We start from the raw sequence: 16915 nt of genomic DNA on the forward strand, positions 1-16915 counted from the left end.
ACTTGGACCCACATGAAAAGGAAGAGTGTCAGAGAATAATAAATGCAGTTAAAATAAAACCTTTTTTCTTATTCTTAATAGATCTAATAGATACCTGTTCAAAGTAATAAAAGCAACAGTATATTGAGTGATTTTATGTTATGGATACATGAAATGAATGAGAACAATAAGAGATGAGGGGAAAAAATTTAGAATACTCTGTTATAAGGTACCTGCATTACCTGTGAAATGGTTAAGTGTTATGTGAAAGTGCTGTTAGGTTAGTTGTAAATGGATATTACAAACTCTAGGGAAATCACTAAAATTTTTTCAGAAAAAGACAAAGAGAAGAAGAGAAAATGAAATCATATAAAATGTTTAACTAAAACCAGAGAATGCAGGACTTCCCTAGCAGTCCAGTGGTTAAGACTCCGTGCTTCCACTGCAGGGGGCAGAGGTTCAATCCCTGGTTGAGGAACTAAGATCCCACATGCCGGGTGTCACAGTCAAAATTAAAAATAATAATAATAATAAAACCACAGAAGGCAGTAAAAGGGGGGCAGTAAAGAAAGAACAAGGGAAATTAATAGAAAATGGTTACAAACATTTTAGATATTAATCCAACTATAACTATAGTCACTTTAAATATGAATGGTCCAAATATGTCAGTTAAAGGACAGAGATTCTCAAAGTGGATTAAAAAAGCAAGACTCAATTATATATTGTCTACAAGACACAGACAGATTATAAGCAAAGGTATGGAAAATGAAATATTAACAGCAATCAAAAGATAGCTGGATTAGCTATATTAATTTCAGAAAAAGCTGACATTAGAACATGGAAAACTATCAGGGATAAAGAGAGAGAATTACAGAAAGATACAAGGGCCATTTCTCCAACAAGACAAAGCAATCCTTAACATAAATGCACCTAACAACAGAACATCAAAATACATGAGGCAAAAAAAAAAAAGTGATAGGACTTCCCTGGTGGTGCAGTGGTTAAGAATCCACCTGCCCACCAGTCCCCTCCACCAGGAAGCCTACACAAGCCCCTGAACCAACCTTATCCACTGGGGGCAGACACCAAGAACAATGGGAACTATGAACCTGTAGCCTGCGAAAAGGAGACCCCAAACACAGTAAATTAAGCAAAATGAGAAGACAGAGAAATACACAGCAGATGAAGGAGCAAGGTATAAACCCACCAGACCGAACAAATGAAGAGGAAATAGGCAGTCTACCTGAAAAAGAATTCAGAGTAATGACGGTAAAGATGATCCAAAATCTTGGAAATAGAATGGAGGAAATAAAAGAAACATTTAACAAGGACCTAGAAGAACTAAACAGCAAACAAACACTGATGAACAACACAATAAATGAAATTAAAAATTATCTAGAAGAAATCAATAGCAGAATAAATAAGGCAGAAGAGCAGATAAGGGACCTGGAAGATAAAATAGTGGAAATAACTACCACAGAGCAGAACAAAGAAAAGAGAATGAAAAGAATTGAGGACAGTCTCAGAGACCTCTGGAACAACATTAAACGTACCAACATTCGAATTATAGGGGTCACAGAAGATGAAGAGAAAAAGAAAGGGTCTGAGAAAATATTTGAAGAGATTACAGTAGAAAACTTCCCTAACATGGGAAAGGAAATAATCAATTAAGTCCAGGAAGCACAGAGAGTCCCATACAGGATAAATCCAAGGAGAAACACGCCAAGACACATGTTAATCAAGCTATCAAAAAATAAATACAAAGAAAAAATATTAAAAGCAGCAAGAGAAAAGCAACCAATAACATACAAGGGAATCCCCATAAGGTTAACAGCTGATCTTTCAGCAGAAACTCTACAAGCCAGAAGGCAGTAGCAGGACATATTTAAAGTGATGAAAGGGAAAAATCTACAACGAAGATGACTCTAACCCAGCAAGGATCTCATTCAGATTTGATGGAGAAATTAAAATCTTTACAGACAGGCAAAAGCTAAGAGAATTCAGAACCACCAAACCAGCTTTACAACAAATGCTAAAGGAACTTCTCTAGGCAGGAAACACAAGAAGAGGAAAAGACCTACAACAACAAACCCAAAACAATTAAGAAAATGGTAATAGGAACATACATATCGATAACTACCTAAAATGTAAATGGATTAAATGCTCCAATCAAAAGACATAGACTGGCTGAATGGATACAAAAGCAAGACCCGTACACATGCTGTGTACAAGAGACCCACTTCACATGTAGGGACAACCTAATATATTAACAACCACTGAGTTCTACACTTTAAAATGGTGGATTTATGGTATGTGAGTCATATCTCAGTAATGAATCAAGTAACCCAATTTAACAATAGGCGAAGGATCTGACTAGACATTTCCCCAAATGAAGGTACACCAATTACCAATAAAGCACATGAAAGATGCTCAACATCATTAGTCATTAGGGAAATGCAAATCAATATCAAAATGAGATATCGTCACTTCATACCCTCTAGAACGGCTATAATCAAAAAGACTGATGATAACAAATGTTGGTGAGGATGTGGAGAAATGAAACCGCCATAAATTCCTAGTAGGAATATAAATTGGTGTAGCCACTTTGGAAAACATTCTCACAGTTCCTCTAAAAGTGAAACATAGAGTTACCGTATGACCCAGCAATTTCACTCCTACGTATCTACCCAAGAGAAATGAAAACATAGGTCTACGCAACGACTTGTACATGAATCTTCATAGTAGCACCATTCACAGTCCATATGTCCACAAACTGGCGAATGGAAGAACAATATGCGGTATCCATACAATGAAATATTTTTCATTGTATGTACGGCAATTTAAAAAAACAATGTACTGTTAAGTGCAACAACATGGATGAACCTTGAAAACATTATGCTGAGTGAAAGAAGCCAGACACAAAAGGCCATATGTTGTGTGATTCCACTTAAATGAAATGTTCAGAATAAGCAAATCCATAGTGACATAAAGTATTTTAGTGGTTGCCTTGGGCTGGCAATGGGGAGTGACAGCTAATGAGTATAGGTTTGTTTGGAGAATGATGAAAATCTTCTAAAATTGATTGTGGTGATGGTTGCACAACTCTGAATATACTAAAAATCATTTAACTGTACACTTTAAATGGGTGAATTGTATGGTATGTGAATTATATCTCAATAAAGTTACTATATTAAAAAAGAAACGGTAAAATTTTATTTCTTAAGCTGGGTGGTGGGTACATGGGTGCTCATTTTATGATAATTCTTTAAGTTTGCATTTAGATTATTCACTTTGTAGGTGAAATACATGTGTTAATAAAAACATTTTTTTTAGAAGTCTGACAGACCTGGATTCTAATTCTGGCTCAACCACTTAACAGCTATGAGTACTTGGGCAGATTACTTAAGCTTCTAATGTCTCATCTGTAAAGCAGAGATGATGGTAATAATAGTAACTCCCTCGTAGGCTTTTACATCATGTGCCTGGCACATTGTCAGTGTTATTTTTAGCTCTAAGCAGTTGAGCCACTTGCCTAAATAATCCAGAGTCATGGCTTCTCTTTCTTTAAACTCCAACTTCCATATTTGCTATGCCACAAGAGTTCACAACTTTCATCCGGGAAGTAAAATTCACCTTCAAGTAGGACCTACTGAATTCTACCTTCAAAATGCCCTTACATAACAGCTCTATAAAGTCAATCAAGCTCCTAATGAACCAGGACAAAGCCAAAGTTTCCATCACTTCTGAGGTTGTTGTCACCCACTGTTCCAGCCTGGGTCTGGGAGTACAAGTCAAATTAAGAGAAGAATAATCTTTTCAGTCTTAAGCAGCCTCCAGAATCATGTCGGTTCTGAATCTAGTCTCCGAGTTCAGTCATAAGAGACTCTGTGTGTTGGTCTTCCTATTGTCCCACCTGGATTCCTAGCACATAGCTTCAAAGTCCAAACTGTGTCTTCAAGCCTATCCTACAGAATTCTGGCCCAGATGAATGTATCAGTGAATGTGTCAAGGGTGAGTCGTCAGAGTGTAAGGAAGGGTAGGAGAGATGTGAGCTTATCTGGGTCCCTTGTAAGGACTCTTAAAGGAGATACTGTGCTGCTGTTCTCCATGAATCTGAAATAATTTATATTCATGTATAATTGTCATCAGAGACCTTTGCTTAGAGTACCTGACACCCAGTTCACAGGGTTAGTTTCCTTCCACCTTTCCCTGCTGATACCTGCCTTTTAGCCATATTACTACTTGAGACTTCCTCTACCAGACAAAGGGAGAGTGAAAAAGAGATGAACCTAGGCAGCTTAGCTCTGCAGCAACTTGGATAAAACATTCACTGGGATGGGGAAGGCTAAACCATTGGCTCTGAATAGAATTTTACTTCAAGAAAGCCTTCCCTGACCCTTCGTTCACTCCACACTTTGATACCATGTTCAAAGTCTCACAGCTTCCTTTTAATTACCCTTTTCTAATACAACATGTTTACAACATTTAATTTCATGTCTATTTCTCTCAAGAGTCTATGCTCCATGAGGGAAGGGACCTTCTCTTCCTTGTTCACTACTGTATCCCCATCAACTACTATAGGACCTTGCACATAGTAGGTGCTCAATAAATTATTTGTTGCATGAATGGACAATAAATCCATATAACAATGAATCAATTTCTGGTATGATGAATGGGGATAATCAAGAGTTCCGTGGGAGATCTTGGATTTCCAAATGAGGTAGTCCTGGGAAAGGATATCATTGCAAAGCAGCTTTTTGGGGGAAATGTTAATGATTTACCTGTGCTGGGTGAGTACATTTACAGCTGAAGGATGATTTGCACAGTAAGCCAGATACATAGATTTAAAATGAGGCATGAGGTTCAGTAGACAGCCACCTACTTTGTGTTGGTTTTCTGGAAACCTGTAAGCAAAACAGGTGAAACACAGAATGTAAAATAGGAAACGGGATAAAGGAAGATGATTCCAATTAAACCTGGCAACACGCAAACCTTATAAATTCTTTTGCCAAAGTTAAAAAGAAACTTCTATATTATAACCATTTTATCTATGAAATGCGAGTTCTTGGCCACTGTTTTAAACTCTAGCCACCAAACATAGCTCCAATATATAGGGTCAGATACTTATTTGGAATTACTAGGGTTTTTTAAGATACTTATTCAAATTATAATATTCAAATTTAGCCGGGCACACGAAATATACTCTTGACTAATTTGCATGAAGTTCAAGTACAGACAAAACTAACTGAATCCAAAAATGGCACATCACAAAGGAGTATTATGTAGTCTTGGTGGCCTGGTGTTGCTAGGCGAGGTGACATCCAGATGTTTAGAATTACATGGCATCCATTTTAGTTTGCAGAAAAATCAGAAAAACACAAGAAAGAAAAAAAATTACTCGGAATTCCACCATTCAGAGATATCTATTATAACAATGTTGGCATATTCCTTGGACTCTCTTCTACATGTTTCCATATAAAATGAAAAGCAAAGATTACAAATCTAAATAGTAATATGCTCTTCTCACTTAGTCACCATCTTTCCATACCAATAATATGGCTCCCACTGCATTTGCAGTGGTTCCTCAGGTCTCTTTACAGGGGGTTCTCACCAGCTTCGTCCCTGGACAACCACCCGTGTCTCATTAAGCTCAAGAAACAGGCAATTGCCCCAAATTCCCTATAGACGACGAAAGTCACCAATTCTCCGAGATCCACTACTTGGAAAACGAATCTTGCTCCAGAAACATATTGCCTGATGATCATCACAGTTCATTCTGCACTTCAACGAGCTAGCTAGCCATCAATGATGCGTTGTGGTTCACATAAAGATATTACTTGGGGCTTCCTTGGTGGCGCAGTGGTTGAGAGTCTGCCTGTCGATGCAGGGGACGTGGGTTCGCTCCCCGGTCTGGGAAGAGCCCAAATGCCACGGAGCGGCTGAGCCCGTGAGCCATGGCTGCTGAGCCTGTGCGTCCGGAGCCTGTGCTCCGCAACGGGAGAGGCCGCAACAGTGAGAGGCCAGCGTACCACAAAAAAAAAAAAAAATTACTTAGAAAAGTAATCTGCAATGTACAAAAGAAAAATATCTAATCGATGACAAAGGCATCATCCATGGTCGATTTAGACCTTATTTGTCAATATGATTTTTAAATAAAGTGAAAAATAACGGACCAGATGTAGAGTCCTGATAAGCAACTAGTGGGTTGACTCTGTGAGTACCACCACCTAGTAGATTTTCTCTGTACTGGGGCAATTTATCAAAGTTGGAATAAATGTATAAATGCATAATAACTGCATAAATATCAAGTGCCCCTATCTAAGACAACAGTTAAAAGAAAACAAAACACACCAAAAAACTCAATGTTGCCAGCTATCCTGGTGGCGACGTGCGACACTTACTTTGAACATTCTTCCAAGGCTTGGCAGAGCGTCTGTTGAAACGTGCATACTTCCTCGAAGTTTCCCAATAAAGATGTAAATTCCACAGTACTCAGACTGAAAAAAATATATATGTAGTTTCAGTGAAGAGAACTTGGGGATGACTCTAGTTATCTATCTCTAGTCTAGTTAGCTGATAGTTTGCCAGTAACTGGCAAATGGGAGAAGGGAAGCAATCCCTATATTTTAACTTTAGGTTTTTAATTGACACCAACTCTGTGATCTCAAGCAACTTTCTAAAGCTTCTTTCCTTGATTTCCCTTTTCCATAACAAGAATAATGATCCTAAAGAAAATGAGTGTTTGTAAGGGACATTTAGGTATTTTACAAAGCAAGGAGTAAATGAATAACAAGTGCTTGACATCTAAGCATCTACAGAGAACAGATTGGTGGTCGCCAAAGGGGGGGGAGGGGGGTGGAATGGGGGTCAAAAGGTTCAAGCTCCTAGTTATAAAATAAGTAAGTCATAGGGATGTAATGTACAGCGTAGTGACCATAGTTAATAATACTGTACTGCATAGTGGAAAGAGTCACTGAGAGAGGAGATCTTAAAAGTTCTCATCACAAGAAAAAAATTTTTGTAACTGTGTGTGATGATGAATGTTAATTAGATTTATTGTGGTGATCATTTCACAATATATACAAATATAGAATCATTACACTGTACACCTGAAATTAATATAATGTTATATGTCAAATACATCTCAAAAAATATCTAAGTATCTAAATGGGTAGAATACATCATAGCTGGGAATAAGTGTAAAAACTTTTGAATACTCTCCTCTAGAGGAGCTGGGAAAGTTAATTGAAAGACATTACATGTGCTATTCATAAATCAACTAAAGGAAATCTTGAGCGGAAATAGGAGGGAAGAAAATAGTACTGATGTGTTTGTTTGCCTTTGGAATGGAATGGAGTCAAACACAAACTGAACCATTTTAATCCAGTGCCTCTGTACTAAGAATTTTCTCATCCTTTCTTCCCCTACCAAATAATAGGTGATAAAAACAAGAGCCAGCACTAATACAGCGCTTAACACTGAGGTAAGCATTTTACAAATAACAACTCGTCTTAACCTTACAACAACTTTATGAGGTAGGTACTATTGCTGTCTCTGTTTTACACATAGGGAAATCCAGGCACAGAGAGGTTAAAGCAAATCAGCCAAAGTCCCAAATCCAGTGAATGGTGAAGCCAGAATTTGAACCCAAACATTCTAGCTCCAGAGTCCATGCTCCTAACCACTTTTTTTTTTTTTCGCGGTACGCGGACCTCTCACTCTTGCGACCTCTCCCGCTGCGGAGCACAGGCTCCGGACGTGCAGGCTCAGCGGCCATGGCTCACAGGCCCAGCCGCTCCGCGGCATGTGGGATCTTCCCGGACCGGGGCACGAACCCGTGTCCCCTGCATCGGCAGGCGGACTCTCAACCACTGCGCCACCAGGGAAGCCCCTAACCACTTGTTGAGAGAAAACTTTTCTGAAGATTTACTTAAAAGGCCAGTGTCTGCCACATGTTCTTTCTCCTTAATAATACAAGGGGAGGGTTTCCAGGAGAGTAATTTTTGCTGACAAAGAAAAGGAAGACCCAAAAAGACGTTACCAGTAACCCCTAGAGTATAAAAAGCACCCAGTTCCTCTGCTCTGATGCCCTCCTGAACCACAAGCTGGAAAACCCCTCTCATGGGTATCAAAAGTGAAACCCTTTAGCCAGCTTCCCTGGCTGCTGTTCCCCCATAGCAGCAAGAACCTGACTGGGAGCTTATCTGGACCTTCCAGGATCAAACAATAAACAGTCCCCTTTGCTCAAATCACTTTGGGGTCTACAAGGCAGAACCAATGGGAAGTGACTAGAACTGCATTTTGAATTTCCTTGGGAACAGTGCGGTTCTGACTCGGGTCTCTCATCTCCTCTGCCGTGGCTCTTTTCTTTTCCTTTGACTATTTCTTGATTGCTAATCAGTCACTCCTCCATTTGAAATCTTACCATCTTTGCTGCCAGGGTTACCACTTCAGTTCCCCTCTCCTCCTCTGCCTGTCACCTCTAGAACACGGAACCACATTTTACTCGGTGGCAGGAGATGCAGTGGGTTGAGTCTGGCCACTGACTGACTGTGTGATGGGCAGGACAGTGAGCCTCTCTGGACTTTGTTTTTTTTTTTATTTATTCAATGAGGATAGTCATTTCTTCCAGGGCACTAGACCCAATGATTCACTGAGGTTCCATTCAGCTCTAAGGGCTATGATTCACAGAGCACTTCATGTTTCACATAATAATAACAAAAGCCACTTTGTTGTTGATCATTTAAACTCTGACAAAACACAGGAATACAAAATCCTTTCATACTGAAGTAAGATTCCCATAGTGCCATGAAAATAACCGAGTAGGAAATTTAACAGGACATTATGCCTAAGCAAGCATTATTTAGGAAAAGGGAGAAAATAGTGAAATACATTAAACTTATTTAAGCCTGAAGCCAACAGTTTAGGCAATTGTTTGGCAAAAATAAACTCTTAAACTGAGGTACAAGAAGAGGTTTCTGTCCTCCATTCTATGTATCAACTGCTAAATTTACCATTTGACTTATAGATCATAATCTCCAGTAAAGTTTAATCCATTAAAATAAAAAACACACATAAATGCAGTTAGCTATTATTTGTTACATATGCCAGGCCTACAAGCACTAAAAAATGAACGGTCAATATTTTTCTTTTGTGAAAAGTAAGTTTTCAATTCAGGCCTTCAGATTTCTAAGACCAGGATAAGGTTTGAATATTTTTAACACCTCTTTCTCATTCACTTTTGCCTGGGTGAAATACTGGCTTGAATTGCTCTTAGGAAGATTCACAAAATGCCACGCTTTTTCCATTCTGGGAGCATGGGAAAGAGTTTCTGCCGTGGCAAGCCAAGGTCAGAGCGAGCGCAAGAATTTCCACTGTCTGTGCTTTCTGCATAAAAACACCAGCAAGTCCTTTTTCTGGAAGGTAAAACTAGATGTATCACTTCTAAAACGTACAAGATAAAAATGGTGACAGACAGAAAGGCAGATCGGCTCATTCCCTCCACAGCCAGAAGAGAAAGAAAGCCAAGCTCTCCAAAAGCTACATCTTGCATAATTTCTGTTGTCCTGACCATGTTCTTGGCAACCTGTGATCTGTGGAAATTCTTCTAAAGGGCAAAATCAATTATTCAGTGACATAAGAGTAATGACTCCATCTACTGACATTATCTTGCTTTGCTTAGCGAGAGGTTTAAAATATAAATCTTACTTGTTATTGGACTGCAGGGGTCTTAAGTAAGTAACAAGAAGAGACTGAAGTTCTTTAGCATACTCTTTTTCAGTGTCCAAGATATTCTGTAACACCTATGGAGAAACAAAGGTCAAGGTATTGTAACTGTCAGAAAAGTCCAAGGTAAAATGGAGTTTTAGATCTTTTAACCAAATTATCAGGAAAAAAAAGTCCTATTTATTCAGCTACACTGTAAGTAAGGAGCACAAAATCTGTAAACTACTCTAGTTTACTAGAGTAAACTACTAATCTAGTAAACTACTCTAATAATTGCATGACAACTGGTTATACTGCATAACTCATACGAACACATTTTTTCAGAATTACCCATAATTGGAGGGGCCTTGCCATTTACACAGTACTACTCAGAATGCTTTCATGTGCTTTAAATCATTTTATCCTCAGCAAAGGTCTCAGCTAACAAAGGATCATCATTCCCATTTTATGGATGAGGAAATTGAGATCAGCTACCTCAAGACATAGAGATTCAGTGTCAGGATAATTTCATGATAACTGATGTCAAACATCAAAAAAGATTTTTTTATATTATGTTCTTGAGAAAATCTTCAGGTGACAAAATCTGAGGACACTGAATTTTTAAGCAGTTAAAGCTGGCTTTTTAATAAAGGTAAAAAGTGCTAGTATGAACATTTCAAAGAGAAAAAGAAGCTGAAATGTGAGGAATTTAACAAGGAAAATGATGCTTACCAGTATTATTAATGTAGCCAAATGAAAATCCTATCGGCAAAACAACCAGTGTACAGGTCCATAACTTCTCTGCCCCCACCAACCCTGGGGTCACACCTCATTTCCCAGCCTCTTCTGGAGGCAGCTATAACCTTCATTCTAGGCTCCTAGAGATCACCAGGTTAATATTTTGGTGTATTTTCTCTCATATCTCCTAATCCATTCAACACAAATTTACTGAGTGCCTCCTTAGTGCCAAAGGCCATGCCTGTCCTTAGGGAGTTTCTACTCTGTCTTCAGAGGGAGCCATTAAACACGGGCTCACAAGACAATGTGAAGCATTCTTAGCCAGGAGAAGCCCCTTAGCCTACCAATATGCCAGACATATACTCACAAGACAGTGCATGATGATCTGCTATTGACAGGTGGAGTGGACAAAGCAACTGGAGGTCCAGGTAGCTGTGGGTTTTATAGGAAACAACTGGACTGGAAGGTGGTCATCCAGGCTCTGCTACCAACGGACAGGTTGCTTCAGTTTTAAGGCTCATCTCAGATTATGACATCTCACCTACCTCAGGGACCATTGTGAAGTGGTAAGTGTGAGACACTGTACAGGTAGGTGCTGGGTGAGCTGGGAAACAGTCCCTCCAATTTAAGGGGTTAAAAAAGGTTTCTCAATGGCAGCACTATTGATATTTCAGAGCAGATAGCTCTTTGTTGTGAGCAGATGCCCTGTAGAATGTTTAACAACATCCCTGGCATCTACCCACCAGATGTCAGTTGCATGCCACCCCCTACCCCATTATGACAACCAAAAATGTGTCCAGACATTGCCAGATGTCACCTGAAGGGCAATATCACTCCTAGTTGACAAGGACATAGGCCACAGGGTGGTTTCAAAAGCTAGGGCTTAAGTTGTAGCCCCTCCTCCCAGCCACTCATGTCTACTTTCAGTTTCTCTATTCCTCAGGGAGGAATGCCTACTCTCTAAAGGTGTAAGTGTAAATTTAAGGGCCTGGAGGTACCAGTGCTCTGTGAAATTAGTCCAGGAATGGAACAGAAATGTTACCCCTATAGAAAGTCGAAGCACAACAAAGGAAATTAGAAACTATCTTGAGATGAATAAAAAAGAAAACACAACATCAAAACTTATGGGATGAAGTTCAAGCAGTTCTTAGAGACTGTAAATAGCTGTAAATGCCTACATCAAAAAGAAGAAAGAGGACTTCTGGTTTCCAGTCCAGCATTGAAGGCATTTGGAAGTCATCACTCCATCCTAAAAGCAAGTAAACAGTTGAACAACTAGAAAAAAACTTTGCTTACATCTGTCAGGGAATTGAGGTCACAGGCAAAAATGGTACACTTAAAATTGGAGAGACAGACAGGCAGATAGAGAATCATAACTTGCTGGACCAGAAGACCATGAGCAGAAGCCTCCGTGGGAAGTGGTATCAGGGTAGGAAAACCTGAACTGTAATTGATGAATTGCTGGGGGCTCAGTGCAGAAACACCTGAGAGTTAAAAACTCTAGGGGGGGGCTTCCCTGGTGGCGCAGTGGTTGAGAATCCGCCTGCTGACGCAGGGGACGCGGGTTCGTGCCCCGGTCCGGGAAGATCCCACATGCCGCGGAGCGGCTGGGTCCGTGAGCCATGGCCGCTGAGCGTGTGCTCCGCAACGGGAGAGGCCACAGCAGTGAGAGGCCCGCATACCACCAAAAAAAAAAAAAAAAAAAAAAAAACTCTAGGTGGTGCAGTCACAGAGGAGCACACCCACACTTCTGTGACGTTTACCTCCAGAAGCTGTACCAGGTCATCACAATGAAGATAGGAGGAAAATCTCCCTTGTGCTTCAGGAGAGGGAAGGGAAAAGTAGCCATTTTGAAATTTACCAGAGCATTCTGTTCTTCATAACAAGGTCTGCCCTCAAGAAAGTATTTTACCAAACCCTAACCTATTGGGGTTTTATCAGAGCCTAATATACCCAGGGGAAGAGAAATACCCTATTCCAGCTCCCTCCAGCCTTCCTGTCCTATCTAAGGGAGGGGAAAAAAGGCTGAGAAACACTGCTGCAGTTCACAATCTAGGGACATAAGCTCACCAAAAGCCTGAGACCTAATCATAGGACTTGAGAACACTTCCCCTGACCCCATACCTTACCACCATATTACTAAAGGCCTATTTACTGCAGTTCCTCTTACCTAGTACATCACATCTGGCTTCCAACAAAAAATTACAAGGCATATGAAAAGGTAAAAAAACACAGTTTGAAGAGACAGAGCAAACATTAGAACCACAATCAGATATGGTAGGAATATTGGAATTATCAGACCAGGATTTTAATATAACAATGATTAATATGCTATGGGCTCGAATGGAAAAAGTAGACAACATGCAAGAACAGATGGGTATTGTAAGCAGGAATAAATACTGAGAAGGAATAAAAATGAAATGCTAGAGATCAAAAACACTCTAATAGAAATGAAGAATGCCTTTGATGGGCTTGTTAGTAAACTGGACCACTGAAGATAGAAGCTCTGGGCTTGAGGATGTGCCAACAGAAACTTTCAAAACTGAAAAGCAAGCAGAAAAAAAACCCTGAAAAATGGAACAAAATATCTAAGAACTGTGGGACAACATCTAAAGGTGTAACCTATGTGTGATGAGAATACCAGAAGGAGAATAAAGAGAGAAAGGTACAGAAGAAATATTTGAAACGACAATGACTAAGAATTTCCCCAAATTAATGTCAGACACCAAGCCACAGATCCAGGAAGCTCAGAGAAAACCCAGCAGGATAAATGCCCCCCCTGCAAAATGTCCCCTAAGGACACCATATTCAAACTCCAGAAAAATCAAAGATAAAGAAAAAAAATCTTGAAAAAAAGCCAGAGGATAAAAATACTTTACCTATAGAGAAGTTAAGATAAGAACTATACGTGACTTGTCAGAAAGCATACAAGCAAGAGTAGAGCGGTGTAAAATATTTAAAGTGTTGGGGAAAAAAAACCCCACCAACCTGGAATTCTGTACCTTGTGAAATTTTCCTTCAAAAGTCAAGCAAAAATAGACTTTCTAGGACAAACAAAAATTGAGGGAATTTTCTGGCCAGCAGACCTGCTTTGCAAAAAGTGGGTTTTTTTTTTTTAAAGTTCAGAGAGGGACTTCCCTGGTGGTCCAGTGGCTAAGACTCTGTGCTCCCAATGCAGGGGGCCCAGGTTCAATCCCTGGTCAGGGAACTAGATCCCACATGCTGCAACTAAGAGTTCGCATGCCACAACGAAGATCCCGCCTGCTGCAACTAAGACGCAGCGCAGCCAAATAAATAAATATTTAAAATTTTTAAAAATAAAAAAAATTAAGTTCGGGTGGGATAGGGAGGGTGGGAGGCAGATGCAAGAGGGAGGGGATATGGGGATATAAGTATACGTATAGCTGATTCACTTTGTTATACAGCAGAAACTAACAGAACAATGTAAAGCAATTACACTCCAATAAAGATGTTAAAAAAAATAAAATAAAAAATAAAGATCAGAGAGAAAGAAGATGTTATAGGTTAGAAACAGATCTACATAAAGAAAGAAAGCATGAAAGAAGGAATAAGTGAAGATCAAATAAAAACTTATTTTTCTGTAAATCAACTATACCTCAATAAAAAACTTTTATTTTTCTTCTTAATTGATCAAACAGATAACAGTTTGTTCAAAATAATAATAGAAACAATGTATTAGATTATATATATATATATATATATATATATATATAAAATGCTTATGTGTGCTTATGTATAAGTGAAATGAATGACAGCAATGATACAAGGGATAGGAAGGAGGGATTAGGAACACTTTGTTATTGTAAAGTACTTGCACTTGTACCTGTGAAGCAATACAGTGTTATTTGAAAGTGGACTTGGACTAGTTCTAAATGTATATTGCAAACTCTAGGGCAATCACTAAAAAAGTAAAAAAAAAATTCTAAAACTACACAAGCTACCAAAACTGACTCACAAAGAGGTAGAAAATCTGAATATCTCTATAACAAGTAAAGAGATTGAATTAATATTCAAAACAACTTCCCATAAGTTAAAGCCCAGGATGAGATTGCTTTATTGATTAATTCTACCAAAAATTTAAAGAATTCACATCAATCCTTCACAAACACTTAAAATCCTGGCAAAGAAGAGTGTACAAAGTTAGAGTGTATACTTCTCAATTTCAAAACTTACTAAAAAGCTTCAGTAACAAGACAGTTTAGTACTGGTATAAAATAGATATATAGACCAATGGAATAGAATTGAGAGTCCAGAAATGAACTCATGGTGAACTTATTTTTGACAAGAGTGCTGTGAACTTCCAATAAGGAAAGAGTAGTCTTTTCAAAAAATGGTTCTGGCTAAATGGGAAAAGAATTTGATAAAGAATAGATACATGTATATGTATAATTGAATCACTTTGCTGTACACTTGAAACTAACACAACATTGTTAATCAACTATACTCCAATACAAAATAAAAAGTTTAAAAAAAGGTATATAAAAAGTGGTGCTGGGACTTCCCTGGTGGTGCAGTGGTTGGGAATCCACCTGCCAATGCAGGGGACACGGGTTCAATCCCTGGTCCAGGAAGATCTCACATGCTGCAGAGCAACTAAGCCCATGCGCCACAACTACTGAGCCTGTGCTCTAGAGCTTGTGAGCCACAACTACTGAGCCCGTGTGCCACAACTACTGAAGCCCACGCGCCTAGAGCCCGTGCTCCGCAACAAGAGAAGCCACCGCAACGAGAAGCCCAGGCACCGCAAAGAAGAGTAGCCTGCACTCTCCGCAACTAAAGAAGGCCCGTGCACAGCAACAAAGACCCAACGTAGCCAAAAATAAATTAAATAAATAAAAACAACCAAAAAACAAAAACAAAAAACACATGTACCCTTTGATTGTGCAATCCCTCTTTAAAGAAAAAAAAAGTGGTGCTGGGACCACTGAATAACTACATACAAAGAAAGAATTACTCCTACTTCACACCATATACAAAAATTAACTCAAAATGGATTCAAGAGTTAAAACTACAAAACTCTTAGAAGAAAACAGAGGAGGAAATCTTCCTGATCTTGAATTCAGCAATGGATTCTTAGATGACACCAAAAGCACAAGCAACAAGAGAAAAAATAGATAAACTGAAATTCATGAAAATTGAAAACTTTTATGTATCACAGGACATTATCAAGAAAGTAAAAAGACAACCCACAGAATGGGGAAAATATCTACAAATCATATATTTGAAAAGGTTCTACTATTCAGAATATATAAAGGACTCTTACAACTCAACAATAATCAGTTAAAAGTTGGCCAAGGATTTAAATAGACATTTCTCCAAAGAAGATATACAAATGGCCAATAAGCACATAAAAAGATACTCAACATAGTTAACCATTAGGGAAATGCTAATCAAAACCACAATACTACTTCACACTCATTAGGGTGGCTATAATAAAAAGAAAAAAATAGAAAGAACAAGTGTTGGTGAGGGTGTGGAGAAACTGGGACCCTCATACATTGCTGGTGGGAAAGTCAAAAATTGTAACTGCTGTGGAAAAGTTTGGCAGTTCCTCAAAAAGTTAGACATAGAGTTATTATATGACCCAGTAATTCCACTCCTAGAGAAATGAAAACATATGTCTGTGCAAAAATTTGCACATCAATTTTCACAGCAGCATTATAAATAATAACCAAAAAGTGGAAATAATCCAAAGGTCCATAAACAAAACCTGGTATATATCCATAATATGGAAGATTTAATCCGTCATTAAAAGCAATGAAGGGACTTCCCTGGTGGTCCAGTGGTTAAGAATCCGCCTTCCAATGCAGGGGACACAGGCTCGATCCCTGGTCGGGAAACTAAGATCCCACATGCTGCCGGGCAGCTAAGCCTGTGCACTCTAGAGCCTGCACACCACAACTAAAGAGCCCGCGCACTGCAACTACGAGCCTGCATACCACAACGAAGATCCCGTATGCCGCAACTAAAACCCGACACAGGCAAATAAATTAATTAATTAAAAAAATACTTTCCTTCTTTAAGAAAAAAAAATGAAGTACTGATACATTCTACAACATGGATGAACCTTGACAATACTATGCTAAAAAAGAAGTCAAACACAAAAGAACAGATATTGTATGATTCAATTTATATGAAACATCCAGGATAGGGAAGACCCATAGAGATGGAAAGTCGATTAGTGGTTGTCAAGGGCTGGAGGGAGTGACTACAAACGGGTACAGGGTTTCTTACTGAGGTGATGAAAATGCTGGAAAGTAAGATGGTGGTGATCATCACACAACTCTGTTAATTTACTAAAAATCAGTGAATTGTACACTTTAAAGTGGCGATTTTTGTGCTGTGTGAATTATGTGTCATTATAGTTGTTATTTTAAAGTCAAAGCACAAATTTCTCATCTGTTAATAGAAACTTTTCTGTTTTTTCTCTGACTCCAAGTCCTCACCCAGTAGTGTCCTTCCAAACTCAAAT

At 38.9% G+C, this 16915-nt stretch overlaps 1 protein-coding gene across 10 annotated transcripts in view; it reads right to left on the bottom strand.

The window, feature by feature from the left end:
- Positions 1–16915, bottom strand: part of ARHGEF6 (Rac/Cdc42 guanine nucleotide exchange factor 6) — a 119106-nt gene that overhangs the window by 37467 nt on the left and 64724 nt on the right. For 9 of the 10 annotated variants that reach the window (XM_079909837.1, XM_079909835.1, XM_079909833.1 and 6 more), the window contains 3 exons: positions 9688–9782; positions 6381–6476; positions 4761–4883 (listed from right to left, as the gene is read on the bottom strand). In XM_079909837.1, coding sequence (XP_079765963.1) covers positions 4761–4883; positions 6381–6476; positions 9688–9782 — 314 coding nt within the window. The remainder of the gene's footprint in view (positions 1–4760; positions 4884–6380; positions 6477–9687; positions 9783–16915) is intronic. The other variant, XM_079909834.1, reaches the window with a different exon arrangement.

The sequence above is a fragment of the Stenella coeruleoalba genome (genome assembly GCF_951394435.1).
Source record: "Stenella coeruleoalba genome assembly, chromosome: X".
In the NCBI taxonomy this organism is placed as follows: domain Eukaryota; kingdom Metazoa; phylum Chordata; class Mammalia; order Artiodactyla; family Delphinidae; genus Stenella; species Stenella coeruleoalba.